The sequence below is a fragment of the Pan paniscus genome, chromosome 8, assembly GCF_029289425.2.
Source record: "Pan paniscus chromosome 8, NHGRI_mPanPan1-v2.0_pri, whole genome shotgun sequence".
NCBI classification, from domain to species: domain Eukaryota; kingdom Metazoa; phylum Chordata; class Mammalia; order Primates; family Hominidae; genus Pan; species Pan paniscus.
In genome coordinates this window covers 115,163,805-115,188,316 of record NC_073257.2, presented here as the reverse complement: position 1 = coordinate 115,188,316, position 24,512 = coordinate 115,163,805, and the positions used below count along the sequence as shown (strand labels likewise).

Here is a 24,512-nt window from a genome sequence, read left to right as displayed (position 1 = left end):
TTTGGGAATGTTAGTGTTTACTGTGGGTTTAAAAAAAAATAACCAGGCCAGGGCTGGGTGCAGTGGCTCACGCCTGTAATCCCAGCACTTTGGAAGACCGAGGCAGGTGGATCACCTGAGGTCAGGAGTTCGAGACCAGCCTGGCCAATATGGTTAAGCCTCGTCTCTACTAAAAATACAAAAATTAGCTGGGTGTGGTAGCAGGTACCTGTAATCCCAGCTACTCAGGAGGCTGAGGAAGGAGAATTGCTTGAATCTGGGAGGCAGTGAGCCGAGATTGCACCATTGCATTCCAGCCTGGGAGACAGAGCAAGACTCCATCTCACAAAAAAGCAAAAAAAAAACAAAAAAAAACCAGGTCAGGCACTGTGGCTCATGCCTGTAATCCCAGCACTTCGGGAGGCCAGACGGGCAGATCATTTGAGGTCAGGAGTTTGAAACCAGCCTGGCCAACGTCTCTACTAAAAATACAAAAGTAGCTGGGCATGGTGGTGTGTGCCTGTATTCCCAGCTACTTGGGAGGCTGAGGCAGGAGAATCGCTTGAGCCCAGGAGACGGAGGTTGCAGTGAGCTGAGATTGTGCCACTGCTCTCCAGCCTGGGCAACAGAGTGAGTGAGACTCCATCTCAAAAAAAATAAAAAATAAGCCAGGCGTGGTGGCTCATGCCTGTAATCCCAGCACTTTGGGAGGCCAAGGTGGGCAGATCACTTGAGCTCAGGAATTCGAGACCAGCCTAGGCAACATAGCAAGATCCCATCTCTACAGAAAAAAAAAAAAATTACCTGGGCATGGTGGTGAATGGCTGTAGTCCCAACTACTCAGGAGGATCAATAGCCTGGGTGGTCAAGGCTACAGTGAGCTACGATCCTGCCACTGCACTCCAGCCTAGGCAACAAAGCAAGACACTGTCTCAAAAAAAGCCTGATCTTTAGTAGCTACTTAGAATGTGCCACTTGTAACAAGTGAGTTGACCGAGAGTTGAAGAGATGTTAATGTTTAAAGATTATTGTCTTCAAAACCCAGATTTTGTTGTTTTCAACATTACAGATTTTTTTTTTTTTTTTTTTGAGACAGAGTCTTAAGGCTGTCACCCAGGTGGAGTGCAGTGGCGTGATCTCACCTCACTGCTACCTCTGCCTCCCAAATTCAAGCGATTCTTGTGCCTCAGCCTCCCGAGTAGCTGGGATTACAGGCCTGTGCCACCACACATGGCTAATTTTTTTTTTTTTTTTTTTTTTTGAGACAAGTCTCGCTCTGTTGCCCAGGCTGGAGTGCAGTGGTATGATCTCGGCTCACTGCAACCTCTACCTCCCGGGTTTAAGCGATTCTCCTGCCTCAGCCTCCTGAATAGCTGGGATTACAGGCCACCCGCCACCATGCCCAGCTAATTTTTGTATTTTTAGTAGAGACGGGGTTTCACCATGTTGGTCAGGCTGGTCTCAAACTGCTGACCTCATGGACCTCGTGATCCGCCCACCTCAGCCTCCCAAAGTGCTGGGATTACAGGTGTGAGCCAACGCGCCCGGCCACATTACAAATTTTACCATTTCAGGGAAGAGATTATCCCCACAGAGACTCAACTGTAGACTTGGGGTAAGCATTCACTTTCCCCCTATTTTCCTCAATAACCATCCCATTCATTACTGTAACATGGCAAAATACTTATCTCCTTAAAAGTAGAATATCAAATGTAATTATTTGATAAACACTTCTGTGATGAGCAAGTTAAGAGTGTCACTTGTTAGACATTGTGTGGACAAGAAGATTCAAAGAGGAGTGATTTGTCTTCAAGGAACTCACAGCCTATGGGTTACAACACCTAAGAATCTAATAAAAAGCAGTTATTGGTAAGTACTGTGAGTCAAAAAAATTCTACCTTTTCTTTTTTTTTTTTAAACAGAGTCTTGCTCTGTCACCAGGCTGGAGTGCATTGGCAAGATCTCGGCTCACTGCAACCTCTACCTCATGGGTTCAAGCGATTCTCCTGCCTCAGCCTCCTGAGTACCCGGGACTACAGGTATGTGCCACCACACCCAGCTAATTTTTGTATTTTTAGTAGAGACGGGGTTTCACCTTGTTGTTACTGGCCCCCCTTTTTTTTTTTTTTGTGAGATGGAGTCTCACTCTGTCGCCCAGGTTGGAGTGCAGTGGTGCAATCTTGGCTCACTGCAACCTCCACCTCCTGGGTTCAAGTGATTCTCCTGCCTCAGCCTCCCGAGTAGCTGGGATTACAGGCATGCACTACCATGCTCATCTAATTTTTGTATTTTTATTAGAGACGGGGTTTCACCATGTTGGCCAGGCTGATCTCAAACTCCTGACCTCAAGTGATCCGACCACCTCAGCCTCCCAAAAGTACTGGGATTACAGGCGTGAGCCACCACTCCTGGCCTACCTTTTCTTTGTTCCACCTTCCTGGACTTGACCTCCAAGAATCGCAGAGAACTAAGTAGATACCTGGTTAGATCTACTTGGCCTGTAAATTAAGTAACTAAGAATGCCAATTGATTGCTGTACAAATCTGTAGCTACTCCCAAAACCAATGTGTTCATTGGCTACATTAACAGAAATACAGTTTCACATCAAGGAAATTACAAGTTTTTTTGTTGTTTTTGAGACAGAGTCTTGCTCTGTCGCCCATGCTGGAGTGCAGTGGTGCGATCTTGGCTCACTACAACCTCCACCTCCCAGATTCAGCCGATTCTCCTGCTTCAGCCTCACAAGTAGCTGGGACTACAGGCTCACACCACCATGCCCAGCTAATTTTTGTATTTTTTAGTAGAGATGGAGATTCACCATGTCAGCCAGGCTGGTCTTAAACTCCTGGCCTTAAGTGATCTGCCCACCTCGGCCTCCCAAAGTGCTGGGATTACAGGCATGAGCCATCGCGCCCGCCAGGAGTTAATAGTTCTAACCTTCAGTGCATCTTTGTCCCGTTCTGGGTAGCATACTTCAAAGGTACTGATAGATAGGAGGGTTTCCAGTAGAGGACAGTAGAATAGAGGATGGTGATGGGGAGAGACCCAGAAACCAAACAGGAATAAGGGCTGGGGCTGGGCGCAGTGGCAGCTCATGCCTGTAATCCCAGCCCTTTGGGAGGCTGAGGTGAGTGGATCACCTGAGGTCAGAAGTTCAAGACCAACCTGGCCAATATAGTGAAACCCCGACTCTACTAAAAATACAAAAACTAGCCGGGTGTGGTGGCGCAAGCCTGTATGTAGTCCCAGCTACTTGGGAGGCTGAGGCAGGGAATCAGTTGAACCTGGGAGGCGGAAGTTGCAGTGAGCCAAGATCATGCCACTGCACTCCAGCCTGGTGACAGAGTGTGACTCAGTCTCAAAAAAAAAAAAAAAAAAAAAAAAATTAGCCGGGTGTGGTGGCAAGCACCTGTAATCCCAGCTACTCAGGAGGTTGAGGCAGGAGAATCACTTGAACCTGGGAGGTGGAGGTTGCAGTGAGCCAAGATCATGCCACTGCACTGCAGCCTGGGCAACAGAGACACCATCTCAAAAAATAATAATAAAATAAAGGCTGAACAAGTACCTCTGGTTAACTTGGAGAAGTGAAAATATAGTTGGTGGAAAGGCAATACATTGTAGCTGCTCTTTTTTTTTTTTTTTTTTTTTGAGATGGGAGTCTCACTCTGTCGCCCAGGCTGGAGTGCAGTGGCACGATCTCGGCTCACTGCAACCTCCATTCTCCGAGTTCAAGCGATTTTTCTGCCTCAACCTCCCAAGTAGCTGAGATTACAAGTGCCTGCCACCGTGCCCGGCTAATTTTTTGTATTTTTAGTAGAGATGGGGTTTCACCATCTTGGCCAGACTGGTCTTGAACTCCTGACCTCATGATCCACGCACCTCGGCCTCCCAAAGTGCGAGGATTACAGGCGTGAGCCACCGCGCCCGGCCTGTAGCTGTCTTTAAATAACCAGAAGGTCAAAAACTTAAATGAGGGAAAAACCACAAGTAAAAATTAGCCAGATGCTGGGCACCATGGCTCACGCCTGTAATTCCAGCACTTCGGGAGGCAAATGTGAGAGGATCGCCTGAGCCCAGGAGTTTGAGACCAGCCTGGGCAACATGGCGAAACACCGACTCTACAAAAAATACAAAAATTAGCCAGGTATGGTGGGGTGAGCCTGTAGTCCCATCTACTCAAGAGGCTGAGGTGGGAGTATCACTTGAGCCCAGGAGATGGAGGTTGCAGTCAGCTGAGATTGCACCACTGCACATAGCCCGGGTTACAGAGACAGATCCTGTCTCAAAAAATAAAAATAAAAATTAGCTAATTGTGCCGGGCGAGGTGGCTCACTCCTGTAATCCCAGCACTTTGGGAGGCCAAGGTGGGCGGATCACGAGGTCAGGAGATCAAGACCATCCTGGCTAACACGGTGAAACCCCATCTCTACTAAAAATACAAAAAATTAGCCGGGCATAGTGGCAGGCACCTGTAGTCCCAGCTACTCAGGAGGCTGAGGCAGAATGGTGTGAACCAGGGAGGCGGAGCTTGCAGTGAGCGGAGATCACGCCACTGCGCTCCAGCCTGGGCGACAGAGCAAGACTCCGTTTAAAAAAAAAAAAAAAATTAGCTAGTCGTGGTTGTGTGCTCCTCTGATCCCAGCTACTTGGGAGGCTGAAGCAAGGAGATTGCTTGAGCCCAGGAGGTCAAGGCTGCCGTGAGCTACAATCATGCCACTGCACTGCACACTCCAGCCTGGGTGACAAAGTGAGACTCTGTCTCCTTAAAAAAAAAAACCAAAAACGCCCAGTCTTTTTTTGTTGTTGTTGTTGTTGGTCTCGAACTCCTGACCCTCATGATCCGCCTGCCTCGGCCTCCCAAAGTGCTGGGATTACAGGCATGAGCCACCACACTCAGCTTTTTTTTTTTTTTTTTTTTTTGAGATAAGGTCTCCCTCTGTTTCCCAGGCTGGAGTGCCGTGGCATGATCTCAGCTCACTGCAGGCTCTGTCTTCCCAGCTCAAGGAATCCTCCCCCACCTCAGCCTCCTGAGTAACTGGGACTACAGGTGCATGCCACCATGCCTGGCTAATTTTTGTATTTTTAGTGGAGTTGGGGTTTCTGTCCACCTCAGCCTCCCAAAGTGCTGGGGTTACAGTCATGAGCCACCATGTCAGGCTCAAATGCCCAGTCTTGATTCACTCTGATTCCCCCACTTACCTGTTCTCACTTTATCTCTGCTGAAGGTGCACAAGGCCCGGATACATGTGTTAGTCTTATTGTCACCACCAGCACCATGCATTTAGTTTAGCTGAGATGAAGGTTTTTTATTTTATTAATTTTTTTTTGACACAGAGTCTCACTCTGTCTCCCAAGCTGGAGTGCAGTGGCTCGATCTCAGCTCACTGCAACCTCTGCCTCCTAGGTTCAAGCAATTCTCCTGTCTCAGCCTCCTAAAGTGCTGAGATTACAGGCATGAGCCACTGCGCCTGGTTGAAAGTTTTTTCAAAAGGAGTTTTTACTAGGAACAGAAACAGAAACAAAACTAGATACCCAAATCTGCACAAAAGTTTGCAATAGAGCATATGAAGTACAGATTCTAGAGCCTAACTTCAATGGCTAAAGAAAGATTTGTTTGATTGGGACAGTTTGCAGGTCCTTTTGTTTTTGCCTAATCCCTATCTGAGGTAATATTAAGCAAAGATGCCCAGAGGAATAGTTCATGGTAGTTTTATTTTATTTTTTTTAATTTTTTTTTTTTTGAAACAGAGTCTCATTCTGTCACCCAGGCTAAAGTGCAGTGGCACAATCTCAGCCGGCTGCAGCCTCTGCCTCCCAGGTTCAAGCAATTCTCCTGCCTCAGCCTCCTGAGTAGCTGGGACTACAGGCACTCACCACCGCACCCGGCTAATTTTTGTATTTTTAGTAGAAACGGGGTTTCACTATGTTGGCCAGGCTACTCTCAAACTCCTGACCTCAGGTGATCTGCCCTCCTTGGCCTCCCAAAATGCTGGGATTACAGGCATGAGCCACTGTGCCTGGCCATTTGTGGTAGTTTTAATTTGGCAGAATGAGTGCTTAGCAGTTTTCTCATTTCTCCTTTAATGCCATCCCGTTTTCTCTGTAATATAGATCTCAGCCATTCCCGCTGACCTTGGGCGTCATTCTCCTTCCTCTGCACTGCCTTTCTCTGCTGCTTGAGTCAGATGCATTCTTACCTAGTTTCAACAGTTCTTCCTTTGGACTCCAAGCTAACACCGACCTGGACATACTCTATCCCCTCTCCTACAGAGACTTGGTTTAGGATTCCTGAAAGTAACACCTTGGACCCATGTATTTGTCCAATTCAGCTTGTCCAAAGTGTGTACCCTATTATCCACTCTTAGATAAGTGTTCTTATAATTTCACCAGGAGATATTTACTCATCAGATGTATATGTAACTCACTGTTAAAATTTTTATTCTGTTTTTCTTTTCTTTAAAACTCACAGCTGGGTGCAGTGGCTCATGCCTGTAATCCCAGCACTTTGGGTGGCCGAGGTGGGCGGATCACAAGGTCAGGAGTTTGAGACCAGCCTGGCCAATATGACAAAACCCCATCTCTACTAAAAATACAAAAGTTAGCCGGGCGTGGTGGCGTGTGCCTGTAATCCCAGCTACTCAGGAGGCTGAGGCAGGAGAATTGCTTGAACCCGGGAAGCGGAGGTTTCAGTGAGCTGAGATTGCACCACTGCACTCCAGCCTGGGTGACACAGTGAGACTCTGTCTCAAAAAAAAACCTCTAGTCATTGCAACCACTATGCTGTATTTTGTTATCTTGGAAACCTCTGATAATAGAGAAGATTCAAGCACATGCTGATTCTGAATGTTCATCTTTGTTTTCTTTAGTAGACCATGTCTTAAGAGGAAGTCCTCATTTTTTATCCTTTTTCATTATGTTGTTGTGTATATGAGTTTGATTATTGGCTTCTCTTCACAACTGGACTAGTGAAATCTAAATTTCATTACCTGTAGAGATTAATAGTCCTCTCACAAATGAAATGACATATTGATCTCCCGAAAGCCTGCCAAGTAGTTACTTACACAGAATGGGTATTATGGCTTGATCGATACTGCATTTTGATTTGGTGCTGATGGTGTCTGTGGTTTTACAGGGCTTCTTATTATGACACCATTTTCATTGAAATGAGAAACAATTTTTTCTTCTGAGGTTTCTCAGGAAACATTTTCCCTGAGAGAAAAGCTAGTTGAATAATATTTTAAATTAGAAGATGAAGAAAAGGCTGCCAGGAACATTTTTTTTCCCTGAATAGAAATAAAGGCAGGGAGCTGGGCACGGTTCTTTGTGCCTGTAATCCCAGCTACTCGGGAGGATCACTTGACCCCAGGAGTTCAAGACTGCAGTGAGCTATAATTACAACACTGCACTCCAGCCTGGGCAGCAGAATGAGACTCTGTCTCTTAAAAAATAAGTAAAATAAAATAAAATAAAATAAGACATAAAGGCAGTATTGCATAGTCGTTAAGGACATAAATCATGGAGCCAGACTACAGAGCTTAAAATCCCCGCTGTAGGCCAGGTATGGTGGCTCATGCCTGTAATCCCAGCACTTTGGGAGGCCAAGGCAGGCAGATCACCTGAGGTCAGGAGTTTGAGACCAGCCTGACCAACATAGCGAAACCCCATCTCTACTAAAAATATAAAAATTAGCCGGGCATGGTGGCAAGCACCTGTAGTCTCAGCTACTTGGGAGGCTGAAGCAGGAGAATCGCTTGAACCCAGGAAGCAGAGGTTGCGGTGAGCCAAGATCGTGCCACTGCACTCCAGTCTGACTCTGTCTCAAAAACAAACAAACAAACAAAAACAAAAAAAACAAACAACAAAAACAAAAAACAAAAACATAAAATCCCATCTTTGCTGCTTGCAAACTCTGTGATCTTGGACATATTATTTAACTTTTGTAAACTTTAGTTTTTCTTCTCTGTAAAAGGGAACAATGGTACCTAACTCAAGGGGTTGTCATGAGAATCAAGTGAATATATAAAGCACTGAGAACAGTACCTGGCACAATCTATTATCAAGTTCAAATATGGTCCTTACATACTCACTTCTCAGATTACTTTGCTGAGTTAGTTCCTTTCTGATGAATAAGAGGGTCCATTAATATTACAAGATTGCTGTTGAGCCATCTATTTTTTCCTTTCTTCTTTCTTACATATTTATCATCTTACCTGCTTCTATCAATAACCAGGAAAGGGATGGGGATACAGCTTGGCGATCAACATCTCAGGAGCAGAAGTTGGACCTGCATTCTGCTTTCACCCTAATTCCAATCTTAGCTCTTCTGCTTCTGCTTTATGACTAGATTATTCCATGGACAGACAGTTTCAGTTGTCAGAAAGAGTTCCTGTTGTTGAGCTAAAGTCTTAGTTTAAGATAAAGTATTGTTTAGCCCTAAAGAATATCAGGAATTTTAAATGTCGTGTATGAATTCTTATCCCAGGAAACCATGGAAGATTGAAATTACACCTCTCACTTATTCATACATGTAGCATAGCAAATGAACCTGTGAGTTAAATTTGTTTTAATAAGCACTTCTAAGAAAATATGCTATTTTTGCCATGTGCAATAATCAGCAATTGACTAAAAGCTGCCACTCGTTAGTATTCCAAAACTCTAGTCCTTATACAAATGATCTTGGTTACACTCTACTGAGCATTCTATAACCCTTAGGAGTGTATGATAGAACTAGAATGAAATGTCTCAGACCCAGAACAGAGACCATTTGCCTCATTATGGGAGAGAATAGCCATGTGGTGATCCACAGTGATTAATCAATGAGGAAGCAAGCCTAGAGACCCCTCTAACTTCAATCTTCAGTTTTCTTTGTAGCTTGAGCTTCCTCTGTTTTGTTTCATTCAGAATCCCTGAGACACTGCAAAAAAATAAGTCTTGAAATATCTGCAGTGTGACTCACTCCATTTTATCATAATTCTGCTGTGTGTATGTGTGTGTGTGTATGTGTGTGTTTTAAAGGGAATGTAAAAAAGGGTTTATAAATCTTAGCTGGTCTCCACCCCCAGCTAGTAAGCCTGTGAAATATCAGCATAAAACATAGGGGAAATCAAACCATCTTATGGGAGATCAATAAAGGAGGAGAGAAGCCCTTTGATCTATATAGTAATCACTCTCTTCATTCTTTAAGAGTATGCAGCAGGGCATGGTAATGTAATAAAAACAGTCCTTTATTTGCTAGATTCAGGAGCACCCACCCTTTTGAAAATGGCAGGTGAGATATTTGAAAATCGCAAAATGCATGATGACTTCAATGTAACCCGTACCTTAAGCTTGAAAATGTCTATGTAATTTTTGGCAGAAGCAGAGGTGATTTGTGGTTGCCTGGGCCCAAAGTCCAGTTTTGAGATACCACCACCTCCTGGCAATGCAGGAAGGCAGCGGCTGAGGAAGTCTGCGAGTGCAGCAGTTTGCCTGGAGGATTTGGTGTTGCAAAAGTTTTCTGGGACAGAGAAACCTTAAGTAAAACATGGTGAGAAAGAGGTGGAACAAGATAAAAAGAAAGACTTCTACTCCCTTCAGCAAGGGGATTTATGTAGAAAGGAAACATAAGGGCCAGGTGTGGTGGCTCCCGCCTGTAATCCCAGTACTTTGGGAGGCCGAGGCGGGTGGATCATTTGAGGTCAGGAGGTCGAGACCAGCCTGGCCAACATGATGAAACCCTGTCTCCACTGAAAATACAAAAATTAGCTGGGCGTGGTGGCACACACCTGTAGTTCCAGCTACACGGGAGGCTGAGGAAGGAGAATTGCTTGAACCCAGGAGGTGGAGGTTGCAGTGAGCCGAAATCATGCCACTGCACTCCAGCCTGAACAACAGAGCAAGACTCCATCTCATTAAAAAAAAAAAAAAATAGGGAAGAAAAGCAAGTATTGTAGAGTCAGACAGAAGACAAGGGTCCAAAGCTCAGCTCTGCCACTTCCTGTGTGATATCAGACCAGGGTATTAACCTTGTTATTCTGAGGTTCTACTTCTTCATTTGTAAAATGGGGATACAAATACTATACCTAACGAGTAGTTGTGAGGTTTATATAATTCTATGTTTACTACCTCATATAGTGTCTGACACATAGTAAATAGGTACTGAATAAAGTTTAGCTATTATTAAGTCTCTGGATGCAGGGGATATAATTGTCTAATGAATCTGAAAGTCATATGGGATATCATTAGCACATGCTGCAGGAAGGCTTTCCCCTCATCTCTTGGATTCATTTTGTTGTCTTGTTTACGTAACAGTTGATGTCACTTGCTCTCCTTCCCTTGACCTCTCTGCTTTGATTCTGAACATTTTCCATGTTATTATTATGAATTAATCATTTTTCAACTCTGTAAGTTACTCTTCTTTTTTTTGAGATAGGGTCTCACTCTGTCGCCCAGGCTGGAGTGCAGTGGCGTGATCTCAACTCACTGCAGCATCCACCTCCCGGGCTGAAGTGATCCTCCCACCTCAGCTCCCCAGTAGCTGGGACTACAGGAGCCACCACAGTTGGCTAATTTTTGTATTTTTTTGAGAGATGAGGTCTCCCTATGTTGCCCAGGCTGGTCTTGAACTCCTGGGCTCAGGCCATCTGCCCCACCACCCCCACCTTGGCCTCCCAAAGTGTTGGGATTCCAGGCATGAGCCACCACGCTTGGCCAATATCTTTCTTCTGTAAATAAGTTCATGGCAATTAAGGTGGCTCACTAAAAAGAGAAGATACAAATCAGTCAGAGCCAGACTGACTCTGAACCCAAACAGTGCTTCTCTCAGTGAAAGGGCAGGAACCACAGAACACGAATTATGTTGGTGAGATTCGTGTGACTTTTAATTTCTTATGTTACTAATGTCTTACAGTAAGTGTGAGGAGTAAAGACAGGGATGGGGTAAAGGTAAGGAAGAGAAAAGTATTTTTCAAGTTCCTTGAACTATTGAAGCATGTGCTAGGATAAGAAAGTTCAGTAAAAGCATCATGTCCTTATCACCAGAGCTCTTAAAGGAGACATGGAACAGAGACGGGGCAACTCTTCAGCTCTGGCAGAAGTGACTGCTGGACAGAGAACAAATCCTGCATCAGCCTTGGCACACATGAAAGACAGGGCAATGCAGATGCTACACAGTTGGGCAGATGAAGAGCTGACTGTCCAGAATCTACTTCTAGCAAGCGAGTAGGCGCATGCACACCCCTTCTCTGGTCTGAGTGTCTCTTCCTCTCCGGCAGGACCCCACCAACTGTGCAGCCATGGGGTAAGTGTTAGGGAAGTCTTTTAGAAAAGAGAAAGATTTCTTTCTTATATGTACGCTGGTAGTGTTGATTGACCAGAAGTGGTTTCTTTTACTTTGGGGCAGTAGCATTGTGTTCTGGTGACAAAATATCCTACACTTAGCACTCGTAAAAGGCATAGGAGAGTGAAAGCAAGGCCTCTTTAGGACCTAGGCTAGTGGGAAGGGGAATACGTGGATTCTAAGGGTAAGGGGATGAAAAAGCTAATTCTATATCACCACAAATGAACTGACACATAAATGACACCTTGGCTTTTTCCACTCATAGAAACACTCACTTCTTCTAGCTTATACTACTAAATCTAAGGTCGGCTTCATCACAGTTTGGGATATTTACTGTGCTTCTAAAGTAAAGGTGAAAAGCTACATCCTTAATAGTTTTTTTCCTAATTAAATAGATTTGTGTAAGCTGAAAGCCTAAAGTCTAGGGATTCTTTTCATTATTTTATATGTTGGGGGAAACCCTTAAAATTCATCACTGCCATTTTTTTAACCTACAGAATTGAAAGAATATGAAATGGGCAGGGATAAGTAATTACACAAATCATAGACATGGTCAACATGCATCTAATTTTACCCACTGAGCAGAGAGCGAATGGGGGTAAGTTCTTTTGAGAAGAACCAAAATGTGTTTAAAAGGGAAGAATACTACACTAGACTATTTTTTTCCTACATAGAAGAAAAGGATATATGGAATTGAAGGAGGTGAAAAGTGTCCATTAAACAAACACCTATTATTTGTGAAATAATTCTATCAGAGTGGAATTGGGTGTGGACCATTAGTTTATCTCTGGCAGTGATCTTATGTTTTAGGTATCTAGAGTAAGATTATTTAGCTGGGTAATGGCTGGGCAGCATGAATAGTTTTAATTTCAGTTCACAGCAAATGACGATGATCGCAGATTTAGCACCTTAGTTTGTACTTCCTCTGCACCTGAATCATCCATCACTGTGAAGCGTGAGCTGAAGGTCAGAAAGCTGTATTCTTAGATAACTCATCTGTGATTGCTCCAGGACTGCAGTTTACTTCAATCTAAGGGGTGGTTTTCTTATTAGAGAATGTAAGTATTCAATACTAAATATGAGACTGAAGCCTTGAAGACATTTTATAGTGGTGGCAGGTGTTATAGTTCAGGAATAGGCTGTTTAACAAGTCAAATGCATATCATTCCCTCTTAAGCATTAACTTTTTCAAAGCAATGGAATTATATTTTTTGGCTTGAAATGGTGGTTTCTTCTATATTTGATTTCTCGGTTTTCTTAGTAGATATTACTGTCTCCTCTAATATTTCTTCAAAACTTTCCCCTATCTGGGAGGTTTTCTTAGAGGCTACCTTAGATGCCTCCTCCTCCTCCTCCTCTTTCTTAAGTGATAGCCCAGTGGATGAGACTTTGGAGGTTGTAGAACTGAGGATTCTAGGGGGGAGCAGGTAACTTGGATTGGGAAGTGGATTCAGCCCCGAAATGCTTAACCCACTGGTGCTAAAACGTGTCTCCTCGCCTTCCAGCAGTTTCCTGTAAATTCAACAGAGAAAAACTCTTAGGAAGTCAATAACTTCCCCCCCCCCCAGAACTCAACCCTCCAATCCTGATTCATTTGAGAGAGATTCCAAAGGACTTTGGAGTTTCTTCATGAGATTGAAACCAATAAATATTTAATTTCAAAGCTCAAAGGGTTGGACCACGTGCATACACATGCGCACACACACACACCCCTTCAGCACCAGCTATGTTTAAAGCATTGTCAAAGGAAAACCTATCCTGTTCACAAATATATTCCAGGAGGAAAACCTGCAACTCCACTTGGCCACATCACACCCATTTTTGGCAATTAGCAACAAAGCTGTAGGGAGAAGTACTTTTCCTAAGTAACATCTTAGCTGCAATAGGGATAAGGAGGTGAGATGTCCACAAAGGTGGTAGAAACTGCCTTACTCAACCTGGATTTGAGATTTGTACTTTTTCAGTGTATACGGGTACAAAGGGAATAGAACCAGCAATAACAAAAACCAGTGAATGACACTGTTTCAGATAACAGATTTTTATCAGCGTGACGAAAATAGTCTTATAAAGGAGTGGCCCCAAACCATGTTTCTCATAACTCTTAATAGTTTTTAATCATCTTTTTTTTTTTTTTTTTTTTTTGAGACAGAGTCTCACTGTCTCCCAGGCTGGAGTGCAGTGGCATGATCACAGCTCACTGCAACCTCCGCCTCCCAGGTTCAAGCGATTCTCTTGCCTCAGCCTCCAGAGTAGCTGGGACTACAGGTGTGTGCCACCACGCCTGGCCAATTTTTGTGTTTTTAGTAGAGACTGGGTTTCACCATGTTGGCCAGGCTGGTCTTGAACTCCTGATCTCAAGTGATCCACCCACCTTGGCCTCCCAAAGTGCTGGGATTATAGGAGTGAGCTACTGCACCTGGCCCCAAACCCTATTTTTAAAGTTACGAGTCTCATGGGTTTTTATTTTAACCTCTGTGTACTCACATTATCCCCTTAAATCCTTTCAGAGGTACACAGAATACTCTGGGACTAGTCAGATGGAGCTGGATTATATCTAAGTAGAGGGACAGAACAGTCAGCTCACCTGAAAGGGGCCAGTGATGCCCTTCTTCCCTCCCTCACCAGTCAGAAGCCAGAGAGACTAGATCCACTTATTTGGGCAGCATTGCCCCTAGGTGACTGGATTTACTCGGGTAAGCAGGTCCTTTGCAGTACCTGTAAGCTGCTATCTCAATGTCAAGAGCCATTTTGACATTGAGCAAGTCCTGGTATTCCCGAAGGTGGCGTGCCATCTCACTCTTGGTGTTCCTCAGATCATTCTCCAGCTGCCCAATGCTATCCTGAAAAGTAACATATCCAAAATAGTTAGGCCAAACCAGCTGAAATTCCTCAAGATTTCCAGAAGGCAAGGATTCCCAGCCCTGACTACACATTAAAATCACCTAATGAACTTATAACTTGCTTATATCCAGGTCTGTCCCTGAGTCCAGATCCAGATTCACTGGTTCTGGGGTGGGGTCCCAGCATTTGCATTTTTTTCATAAAGGTCCCCAGGAGATTTGGACTCATGGTGAGGACTGGGAACTTTTACCCAGAGGGCAAGTGAACACCTGCCCTTTTCAGGATAGCCACACGGCATATAGTTCTCAACTGAACATGGTGATGATTTTTTTTTTTTTACACTTACCATCCCTCCCTTGCTTGTTGTGTTGCTGCTAAATAACTCTGTTGTAGCATGTGCTTTCCAAAACCCAAAGCCTCAGGTTAGCAGCTTAGATTCAGAAAATTCCGAATGTGGAAAGCACAGAGAGCTTTCCAGGAAGACCTCTCTGCCTCCATTCATTTTGATGATTTCCTAGAAGCCTGCTAATCAGTCACTTTACTGAGAGCATTTTACATTATAGGTAAGGAGAAAGCAGAAATACTCCACAGAATTTTTAAAACACCGAGGCATGGAAGAGAAATCGCTTTATATTTATATATTTATAGTCCTTGAGCAGCCAGAAGGAATTCTTTTTTTTTTTTTTTTTTTTTTTTGAGACAAGGTCTTGCTCTGTTGCCTAGGCTGGAGTACAGTGGTGTGATCACAGCTCACTGCAGCCTCAAAATTCCTGGGCTCAAGCGATCTTCCTGTCTCAGCCTCCCAAGCAGTTGGGACTAACAGGTGTACACTACCATGCCTGGCTAATTAAAAAAGATTTTTGTTTTGTAAAGATGAGGTCTCATTATGTTGTCCAGGCTGGTCTTGAACTCCTGGCCTCAAGAGACACTCCTGCCTTTACCTCCTAAAGTGCTTAGATTACATGTATGAGCCACCATGCCCAGCCTGGTCTTTTCTTTTACTCCTTAACTATACCAAGTTCATTGCTGTCCCAGGCCCTTTAGGCTTGTTATTTCCTCTATCTAAAATGCCGGTCTTTACATGGCCGACTCCTTGTCATAGAAGATTCAGTTCACCCAGGTGTGGTGGCTCACACCTGTAATCCTAGCACTTTGGGAGGCTGAGGCAGGCAGATCACCTGAGATCAGGAGTTCAAGACCAGCCTGGCTAACATGGCAAAACTCCGTCTCTACTAAAAATACAAAAATTAGCTGGGTGCAGTGGCACGCACCTGTAATCCCAGCTACTTGGGAGGCTGAGGCAGGAGAATCGCTTGAACCCAGGAGGGGGAGGTTGCAGTGAGACGAGATCGCGCCACCGCATTCCAGCTGGGCAACAAGAGCAAAACTCCATCTCAAAAAAAAAAAAAAAAATTCAGTTCAAATGTCCTCTCCTGCCAGGCATGATGGCTCATGCCTGTAATCCCAGCACTTTGGGAGGCTGAGGTAGGAGGATCACCTGGAGTCAGGAGTTCGAGACCAGCCAGACCAACAAGGAGAAACCCCGTCTCTACTAAAAGTACAAAAATTAGCTGTGTGCAGTGGCAAGCGCCTGTAATCCCACCTACTTGGGAGGCTGAGGCAGGAGAATCACTTGAATCTGGGAGGCAGAGGTTGCAGTGAGCTGAGATTGTGCCACCGCACTCCAGCTTGGGCAACAAGAGCAAAACTCTGTCTCAAAAAAAAAAAAAAAAAAAGATTCAGTTCAAATGTCCTCTCCTGCCAGGCACGATGGCTCATGCCTGTAATCCCAGCACTTTGGGAGGCTGAGGCGGGAGGATCACCTGGGGTTGGGAGTTCGAGACCAGCCAGACCAACATGGAGAAACTCTGTCTCTACCAAAAATACAAAAATTAGCCGGGCGTGGTGGTGCATGCCTATAATCCCAGCTACTAGGGAGGCTGAAGCAGGAGAATTGTTTGAATCCGGGAGGCGGAGGTGGCAGTGAGCCGAGATCGTGCCATTGCACTCCAGCCTGGACAACAAGAATGAAACTCCATCTCAAAAAATAAAATAAAATAAAATAAAATATAATGTCCTCTCCTCAGACAGGTCTTCATTTGCATCCAATTTAAGTATCCATCCTCAACCAACCCAGCACTTTATTTTACCTTAAGCCAGAGCAGCTACTGGCCCATGCAGGAACCTTGTGCAAATTAGAAAAAAAGCACTCAGTTGAATGCAGCCACCCTGCTCTCAGCTCTTACCATTATATGAAATTATCTTCTTTTTTTTTTTTTTTTTTTTCCGAGATGGAGTCTTGCTCTGTTACCCAGGCTGGAGTGCAGTGGCGCAATCTCAGCTCACTGCAACCTCCACCACCTGGGTTCAAGTAATTCTCCTGCCTCAGCCTCCTGAGTAGCTGGGATTACAGGTGTGCACCACCACGCCTGGCTAATTTTTGTATTTTTAGTAGAGATGGGGTTTCACCATGTTGGCCAGGCTGGTCTTGAACTCCTAACCTTGTGATCCGCCCGCCTCAGCCTCCCAAAGTGCTGGGATAACAGGCGTGAGTCACAGTGTCCGGCCCCGGCAATTTACTGGTTTATACTAGTTTATTTTCTGTTGCTTTCCTCTATAACAGAGTTTTACAACTTTGGCAATGTTGATGTTTTAGGCTGGCTAATTATTTGTTATTGTGAAATGCAGGATATTTAGTAACATTCCTGGCTAGATGCCAGAAGCACATACTTCCCTCTCCCAGTTGCGATAACAAGAAAACATCTCTAGGGAATCCCAGCGCTTTGGGTAGCTGAGGCAGGCGAATCACTTGAGGCTGAGCTGGGAGAATTGCTCGAGCCCGGTAGGCGGAGGTTGAAGTGAGCTATGATGGCGCCACTGTGCTCCAGCCTGGGCGACACAGCAAGACCCCGTCTTAAAAAAAAAAAAAGACACAATGATTGGGGGTTATTTTTAAGAAACAGTCATGCAGGGCCGGGCATGGTGGCTCATGCCTGTAATCCCAGCACTTTGGGAGGCTGAGGCGGGTGGATCACCTGAGGTCAGGAGTTCAGGTCAATCAAGAGATGAGACTATGCTGGCCAACATGGTGAAACTATGGTCTCTACTAAAAATACAAAAATTAGCTGGGCGTGGTGGCGTGTGCCTGTAATCCCAGCTACTCTGGAGGCTGAGGTAGGAGAATCACTTGAACCTGGGAGGCAGAGGTTGCAGTGAGCTGAGATCGTGCCATTGCGCTCCAGTCTGGGCAACAAGAGCAAAACTCCATCTCAAAAAAAAAAAAAAAAAAAAAAAAAAGAAACAGTGATGCAGATAAACATATCAGAAACCTCAAGAAAGTAAGTGTTGACAGGCCCTTGAAACTCCCCTTGTGTGAGAATGATAAAGCAATGGTGAAAGGTAGGGCTGAGACATCAGGGGGTACAAACTTCCAAATCAAGAGAATTTGCAGAATTAAAATTCATACCACCTACCTGTTCTATAAATATTGACAGGAATACTGCAAAGAGGAGTCTCAATTGACTGATGGGTACAGAACAAGGAATGACAGTCAGTAGGAAAAATACGTATTATACTGGACCGTGATGCATATATTTCAAAGTGTGTTAAGAGATCATGAGGCCTTAAAGAGATTTTTACCAAGAAATTTTACCTGATAGTTCCTATTTGAGGTTATAATCAATTCTGCTACTGACATAGAATCACTGACATAGAATCTCTAGCTACTGACAAGAGAATCAATATTACTGTGGTAAGAGGGAAAAGAGTCTAGAGTGAGGGAAAAAGGAGAAAGAAGAAAATATGATTATGCAAAGAAGGAGGAGGAATGCTATATGAAGATAAGAGGAGGATTTCATCAGGAACTTGGGTTGCAGTTTTTGCTCTGCCACTAACATCCATTGGACCTCAGCCAGTTTTCTACATTTTAGTTCCTTCCAATCTTCTACTTCTGCATATGGAAAGTTATAATGTTTACTCTTTTTCTAAGGTGTTCTGAGATCCTCAAATTAGGATTTCAATTTAATATATCTCACATATACATTAATATTTGATGAGTCTATTATCTGTTAAATTAGTAGGCATCAGAACAGCATGGCACACAGGAAGAACTCAATAAATGTTAGTGATTTTTATTCTTGATAATATCATACCACATGGCCCTCTATCCTTTTGATGATATAGACAAATTAATCACAAGCCCTCACTATTACCAACCCCTTAGATAAGTAAGAAAAGTAACGTATAACAACACTTTAATATTGGATAGTTGGAGGCATATACCTTAAAGCACCAGATTTTTTTTAAATAACAATTTTGAATAAAAAGCCTTTCTAAAGTGGCTTATACCACTCACAATCAGGACACTAAACATAATGCCACCTTCCACAGCAATTAAGGGTCATGATAATAATCAATTTTAAAAATAATTCGGTGACATCTTTTAGGTCATTCGAGGTATATATCAGGCTGTTTAATTCTACCCTAAATGGCCCCAAAGTGCGGTGTTTGGATTAGTGTTGATGCTCATTGATTTTCTTTGTTCTGAAAGATGAACGGATCTGCTGCTGCTCATTCTTAACAATGCCTGACTCCAGTGGTCCCCATTCTCCATCTTGCTGCAGTCTTGAAACCAAATAAAAAAGCATTTTGAAATCGTGTTAAGAATGAATAGGCTGGGGGCAGTAGAGGTGCCAAGTTCCTAATGTTTGGCTTAGAGATAGATGATATGTCTCATCAGCAGGTTAATTAGGTCCTTGCTTAAAACATTATTTTTGTTTCACAGCTGTGTTTTCTGAATAAGAGGTGGTTGGGGAGCTGAGTTCTAGACAGATGAGATTTCCTTGAACTTCTATGTTGCAGATTTCATATATCTATTTTACAGATCACTGTAGAGAAAAGCACAACTTTGCTCCTTTCAGAAGGAAGTGTGCTGTGTTCTGACCATTGATTGCTCTTCAATGTCTGGTCTCTTTGTTTGTGCTCTCCTCCCCACATCAGGCTGTGTCTTGCATTGCCCTTCAGAAGCCCTGCCAAAGATGGCCTCCAGCTCGAGATCTGGGCAGAGCGCTGCAGTCTGTCCCCTCCCCCAACCACGCAGCTGCTGCCGGCTTAGCCTGAGGGAACCGGAGAGCGGCACGCCCAGCTCCAGCTGGGGTCTCTCCTGGAGGAGCTAAGACAAACGCTGAGCGTCGTCTTAGCTCGTCTGAGCATCGCAGCCCGTGGCTGGAAGGATGCCGGGTGGAGTAAGAGAAATGACTGGCCACACTAACATCTGCAGTGGTGAAGAACAACGACAGAGCTGTGGATTTCAGCACGTTTGGGGGCCCTGGGTCAGGGAGGCAGTAGTGAGTGCCCCACAGTCTGATTGAAAGAGGCTATTTAGAATTACTGCTCTGCATAATCAACTTGAGTGGGGACGGAGGATTTTTATTTGTGGTTCACCATGCGTGCTTTATTCTCACTCCTACCTTTCCTTTGTCCCCATCTTTTTCTTTCCTCCACCACACTCGAATATCCTGTATTATACGTATCTCCGTAAACTACTTTACTGGAAGAAGTGGTTTAGATCAATGTACTCCAAAGTCAGTCTGAGGACCAACAGGATGCAGCACTTTTATTGAAAAATGCATATTCCTGGGCCCTACCTGTGAACTGCTGAATCCATATCTTTGGGAGTGGGCCTGATAATTTTTTTAAGCCCCCAAATGACCTTAGAGTGTCACTGGGTTTAGGATCCACTAGTTTAAATTTTTTTCTATAAAGATGCTATCATGGTAGCCCAGGTGACAGTAATACAGTAAGATAGGGAGGGGCAAACAAAACAAAATGAAACAAAAACCAGGTGGAAGAGCTTAAAAAAGATCAAATGTAGCTAATTTTAGAAATGGATCTATCAAGCTATGGATTTATATGCAGCCACTGTCACCTCCAGTCTCCAAGGGGCCAGCCCCTTCCTGCTATTTAATTAGGCTGTACTCCAATCTCATAATGGAGAAAAAAGAGAAGACTTGGCTTGTCTCCCTGGAGAGCATTAACCTGCGGTGATCTTGATCATTCAGCAAGGTCTTTCAAGGAAAGCTTCAACTTTCCAAGACTGACCACAGTAGAGGTCTGAGACCCTGAGTACCCTCCAAGAATGTCTTTGGACATCTTTAACAGAACTAGGACTCTAATGGTGCCGAAGTGGCTATGTAGGCACCAGCACTGCCCTATGTCAGAAATGGAAACCCCATCAGCTTTTTATGCAGAGGGGAGTTGCATTTGGCTTTTGAAGACAATAGCCTTAGCTCTTCCTAATCTCTTCTCTTGCCTGATTCAGACTCTCTCATCCACTATTGTGTACTTACTGTGTCACCTTGAATCATTTTTTACCCTTTCAAAAGTGTAAGAAGCTTTCTCTCCTTAAATAGGCTATCAGCTATCTGGGGCAGAGAAGATGTGACTTTAATGGGGCCTTCCTATGTTTCATAGAGGGTGCCAAGTTTGAAAAGAAAAATGGCCCTACCACTAATCTCTGTAGCAGAAGAAGGAGAACAGCCTCCCATTACCGCAGTGAAAGGTGGGGATGAGATGAGAGGGCAAGAAAACAATGGCTAAATCTCACTGTAGAAAGGGAGGCTTTTCACCTTGGTCAGCACTGCTAAGATTGCTAGAACAGTCAGAGACACCCTTGTGGCATCAGGCCATTAGGATCTGCAGGTAAGGCTTGAGCTCCACCTTAGCCTTAGGTCCCAAGGAGTAGGGAACCAGCTCTCTGTTGTCTGACCTCCTCTTCCACTCCCATCAGCAGGTCCTCTGTGGCTCTAAAGGCTCAAGCTGATGGGGGCAGCACCGCAGAGCTGCAGATGCTGCAGTTTCTCTGTTGTTGTTTTTTGTTTGTTTCCTGTAGACCATGTCTGCATGACGCTACCATTGTCTAATGATGAAAGCCTTTTACAGCAAACAAGCCAGGCAAAACTGTCACTACTTCTTAGAATGTATGGGCTATAACAAGCAGAGAAAATGGAGAAGCCCAATTCAGCTGGCAGCTCTGAGTAAGTTATCCTTTTTTTGTAGAAATACTGGGCTAGCCCTCCAGAAGACCACCTAGCTCGTACTTGGAGGCTTCTAGAAGAAAAAAATGAAGTCTCAATTAGCCAAATGTGATTAATTCAGGCCATCCAGGGGTTAGGGTACATAATGAAAAGTTCAAGTTATGGATTTTGAGGCAGAAATGGAAGTACTTATTTGAATGATAATGCAATACCAAACTAACCTAAACAGTCCAAGCAGGCTTTTTTCCTTTATCAAAGGAAGTTATTGTAACAAACAGCAAATACCTGCACATCAATAAGAATTCTTTAGCTTCTGATTAAAATGTTACTTTTGAGATTTCATTCCTTTCTTGGTTCTATTTTACCAATGTTCCAAGCCCTATTAATCTCACCAAATGTAAACTTTAATCCTAGCTAGAATTATTGCAAGTTTCTGAATTATAGTCATTCTATTCAAAGGAGCTTTTATTGTACCTTGAAACCGAACCATACTATTCCAATTCTTTTCTACACCTTCCATTTACCCTGTCTCCTGCCTCTGTGCCATTTGCGGTCATAATCCCAGAATTTCTTATATAGTAAAACTGAAGACACAGTGGCCTTTGTTGGGAAGAAATAGCCAATCAATACCATCACAGGAGCTTAGAGGACAGGGAAATATGGAAAAAATACATACACTAGAACAAAGAAAAACCATCTCTGTGACTTATCACATGCACTTACGATGAAAAAAATACTAACAAAACAGGAATTTTCAAGTGGGACCTCACAGCTGCTGAGCAAATTAAGTGTTTTTTGTTTAGTGCTAAGCCATCCATGAAAGCCAAAATTGATGTTGTCTATGAGGTGACCTTTGATTGCAGGTAGCCAAGACTGATGTGTTGGTGTTGCAGGAAAAAAAAAAATCAAAGCAGTTAATTGCCTAGAGATTCATAACTGGGACACGAGACAGGAGAGACATCATTTCTGAGATGGGAAGAACTCGAGATCAGCACCGTGGACAGCGCCCCGACCTTTCACGTTTTGCCAACCGGCGAACGCTTTCTTTAGGAGGAAATGTCAGCTGGTGGACAAGGGAATCGTGTGTGTGTGTGTGTGTGTGTGTGTGTGTGTGTGTGTGTGTGTGTGTGTGTGTGTGTGTGTGTGTTGGGGGAGGTGGGTAGAGCAGGGTGGTTACTACTAGCTCAAGCATCGCTCAGCTTGTTGGCTCCCAATCTCTACTTTTTGGAGCGCGAAAGTCAAGAAAATGGGATAGGACTCTTCCCAGTTCAGGATCGCATTCTTCCTTCAGCCCTGAAGCAGACCATACTCCATAAATATCTTCTAGGGCGCACAGAAAGCTTTTCAAAGTCAACCAAACAAGCCAGATAGCCGAGACAGCACCGCCCACGTAACCTGCCCCGTTGGGCTCAGTCTTACTTTGGGTGGGGCACTGTTCTCCGGGTCGCCGGTGTGTGTAGGCCCGCTTGCTGACAGACAGGCAGAGTTGGGTTTTCGAACCTCAAATAAATTTAAGGGCTTCTTTGTTTGAAGGGCTGGGGCAGGGACATAAATGAGGGGCGTTCCCTAAAATTAACATTAAAGACTCCAGGGTTTTTTGTTAACCAGCGCCTCCAGCCGCGGCTCTTCTCTCCTCTCTTTTGCCCTCCCCTTAAGTCCTGGGGCCCAGTTTTACCACAGGAAGAGGGTACGCGCGGAAGAGGGCAGGGCACCCCTCCCCACGCCCAGCCCCGGCCTTTACCTGGTAGCCAGCTACCTCGGCACTGTGCCGCTCCTCCAGCTCCAGGATCTGCCTCTCCAAGGACTCGTTGGCCCCGCGCAGGCCCTCGATCTCGATGGTGCGCGCCTGCAGCTGGCGCCGATACTCGTGGATCTCCTCGCGGCTGGCCCGGATGGCCTCGGTGCTGCGCGCCGCCTGCTCGTTCAGGTTGGCAAACTTGGACTTGTACCATTCTTCCGCGGACTGCAGGTTCTTAGCGGCCAGGGACTCATACTGGGCGCGGATCTCCCTCAGAGCCGAGGTCAGGTCTGGTTTAGCCACAGTCACGTCCACCTCGGCCGCGGCCTGCGACGACGCCTGCAGCGTGGCCAGCAGCTCGGCTACCTCCTCGTCGTGCACCTGGCGTACGAAGGCCAGCTCGTCCAGCAGCGACTCCACCTTCTTTTCCAGGTCCAGGCGGGCCAGCGTGGCGCCGTCCACGTCGCGCTGCTGCGCCTTCAGGGCGCGCTCGGCGCCTTCGCGTCCGCGGCTCTCCTCCTCGCAGCGCGCCCGCAGCCGCTGCACTTCCTCGGCCAGCCCGTCGCGCTCCAGCAGGGCCTGCGAGCGAGCCGAGCTGGCCTCCTCCAGCTGCGCGCGCAGGTCGCGCAGCTCGCGCTGGAAGAGCTCGCCGACGCGCGACGGCTCAGCGTGGCGCTGTCGCAGCGCGGCCAGTTCGGCCTCCAACGCGCGGTTCTGCGTCTCCAGCTGATGCACCTTCTCGATGAACACGGCGAAGCGGTCGTTGAGGCCCTGCAGCTGCTCCTTCTCGTTGGTGCGGATGATCTTGTACTCGTTGGTGCGCGCCGCCGCCTGGCTCAGGTCCAGCCCGTCGGACGCCGGCGGCCGGCGATAGGCCAGGCCGAGGCCGAGCGACGAGGCCGAGGAGCAGGCGGCCGAGGAGGCCACATTGCTGCGGGACAGCGACTGCGAGCGGAAGCCGCCCGCGCCGCCGGCCCCGGAGAGGCGGGCGGACAGGCGAGAGCCATCCCCGAACACCTTGCGGTAGGAGGAGGAGGAGCACAGGTAGTGCTCCGAGCCGAAGCTCATGGTGCCGGGATCGGGGCCGGACGTGCGGCTTCAGCACGAGCTACAGAAGAAAGGAGAGGTGCGGCAGGCAGGGCGCGGCGGGGCGGTGCGCCCGGCTTTTAAGGCGCCGGGGCTGGGGCGGCGCGTTGGGGGCGGAGCTCCTGCTCAGAGTCTGGCCGGGAGAGGGAAGGGGGGCATCCAGGAGCGGGGACGGGGAGGCGCAGTGACTACCGCAGCTGCGCGCGCGACGACCTGGGGCGCCGGGACAGGGCCATCTGCATCGGAGTCGCCCCTTTCCGCAGCGCTTCTCCCCAAGAATCGACTGCTTCGGAAGTGACTCGAGCGGAGGGGTGCCTAAACGACTGAGGTTTCCCATCCGGAAACCACACAGTTCTGTCGCATCCCTTGACCCTATCCCCTCTTCTTTAACCGACTGGGAGGTTAGGGGTTTCTGGGTGGTGTCCCCTACACCCACCCTCATCCTGAGGTGAGGCGCACAGAAAGCCTTCCCGAGGGCGAGGCCGTGTTTTTCCAGTTACAGTGAGGACCTGCAGGG

The 24,512-nt window shown here is 45.8% G+C and overlaps 2 protein-coding genes across 2 annotated transcripts in view; one reads left to right on the top strand and one right to left on the bottom strand.

The window, feature by feature from the left end:
* Nucleotides 1-10,811: 10,811 nt before the first annotated feature.
* On the bottom strand, nucleotides 10,812-24,091 carry INA (internexin neuronal intermediate filament protein alpha). The gene is made up of 3 exons (XM_003825537.5): nucleotides 22,913-24,091; nucleotides 14,012-14,136; nucleotides 10,812-12,808 (listed from the first exon to the last, which is right to left on the bottom strand). Exons 1-3 carry the CDS (start codon nucleotides 23,975-23,977, stop codon nucleotides 12,499-12,501), a joined length of 1,500 nt encoding a protein of 499 aa, XP_003825585.1. The 5' UTR covers nucleotides 23,978-24,091; the 3' UTR covers nucleotides 10,812-12,498.
* NT5C2 (5'-nucleotidase, cytosolic II) overlaps nucleotides 24,016-24,512 on the top strand; it is a 190,401-nt gene continuing 189,904 nt past the window's right edge. Inside the window, exon 1 of the mRNA XM_055093336.2 lies at nucleotides 24,016-24,035. The gene's annotated coding sequence lies outside the window, so the exon portion shown is untranslated. The remainder of the gene's footprint in view (nucleotides 24,036-24,512) is intronic.

Coding starts and splice junctions, on each gene's coding strand:
- INA (XM_003825537.5), bottom strand. CDS start 23,977: ATGAGCTTCGGCTCGGAGCACTACCTGTGCTCCTCCTCCTCCTACCGC. Junction 14,137..22,912: donor CCGAGGTAGCTGGCTACCAG/GTAAAGGCCGGG, acceptor GTTACTTTTCAG/GATAGCATTGGGCAGCTGGA. Junction 12,809..14,011: donor ATTGAGATAGCAGCTTACAG/GTACTGCAAAGG, acceptor TTGAATTTACAG/GAAACTGCTGGAAGGCGAGG.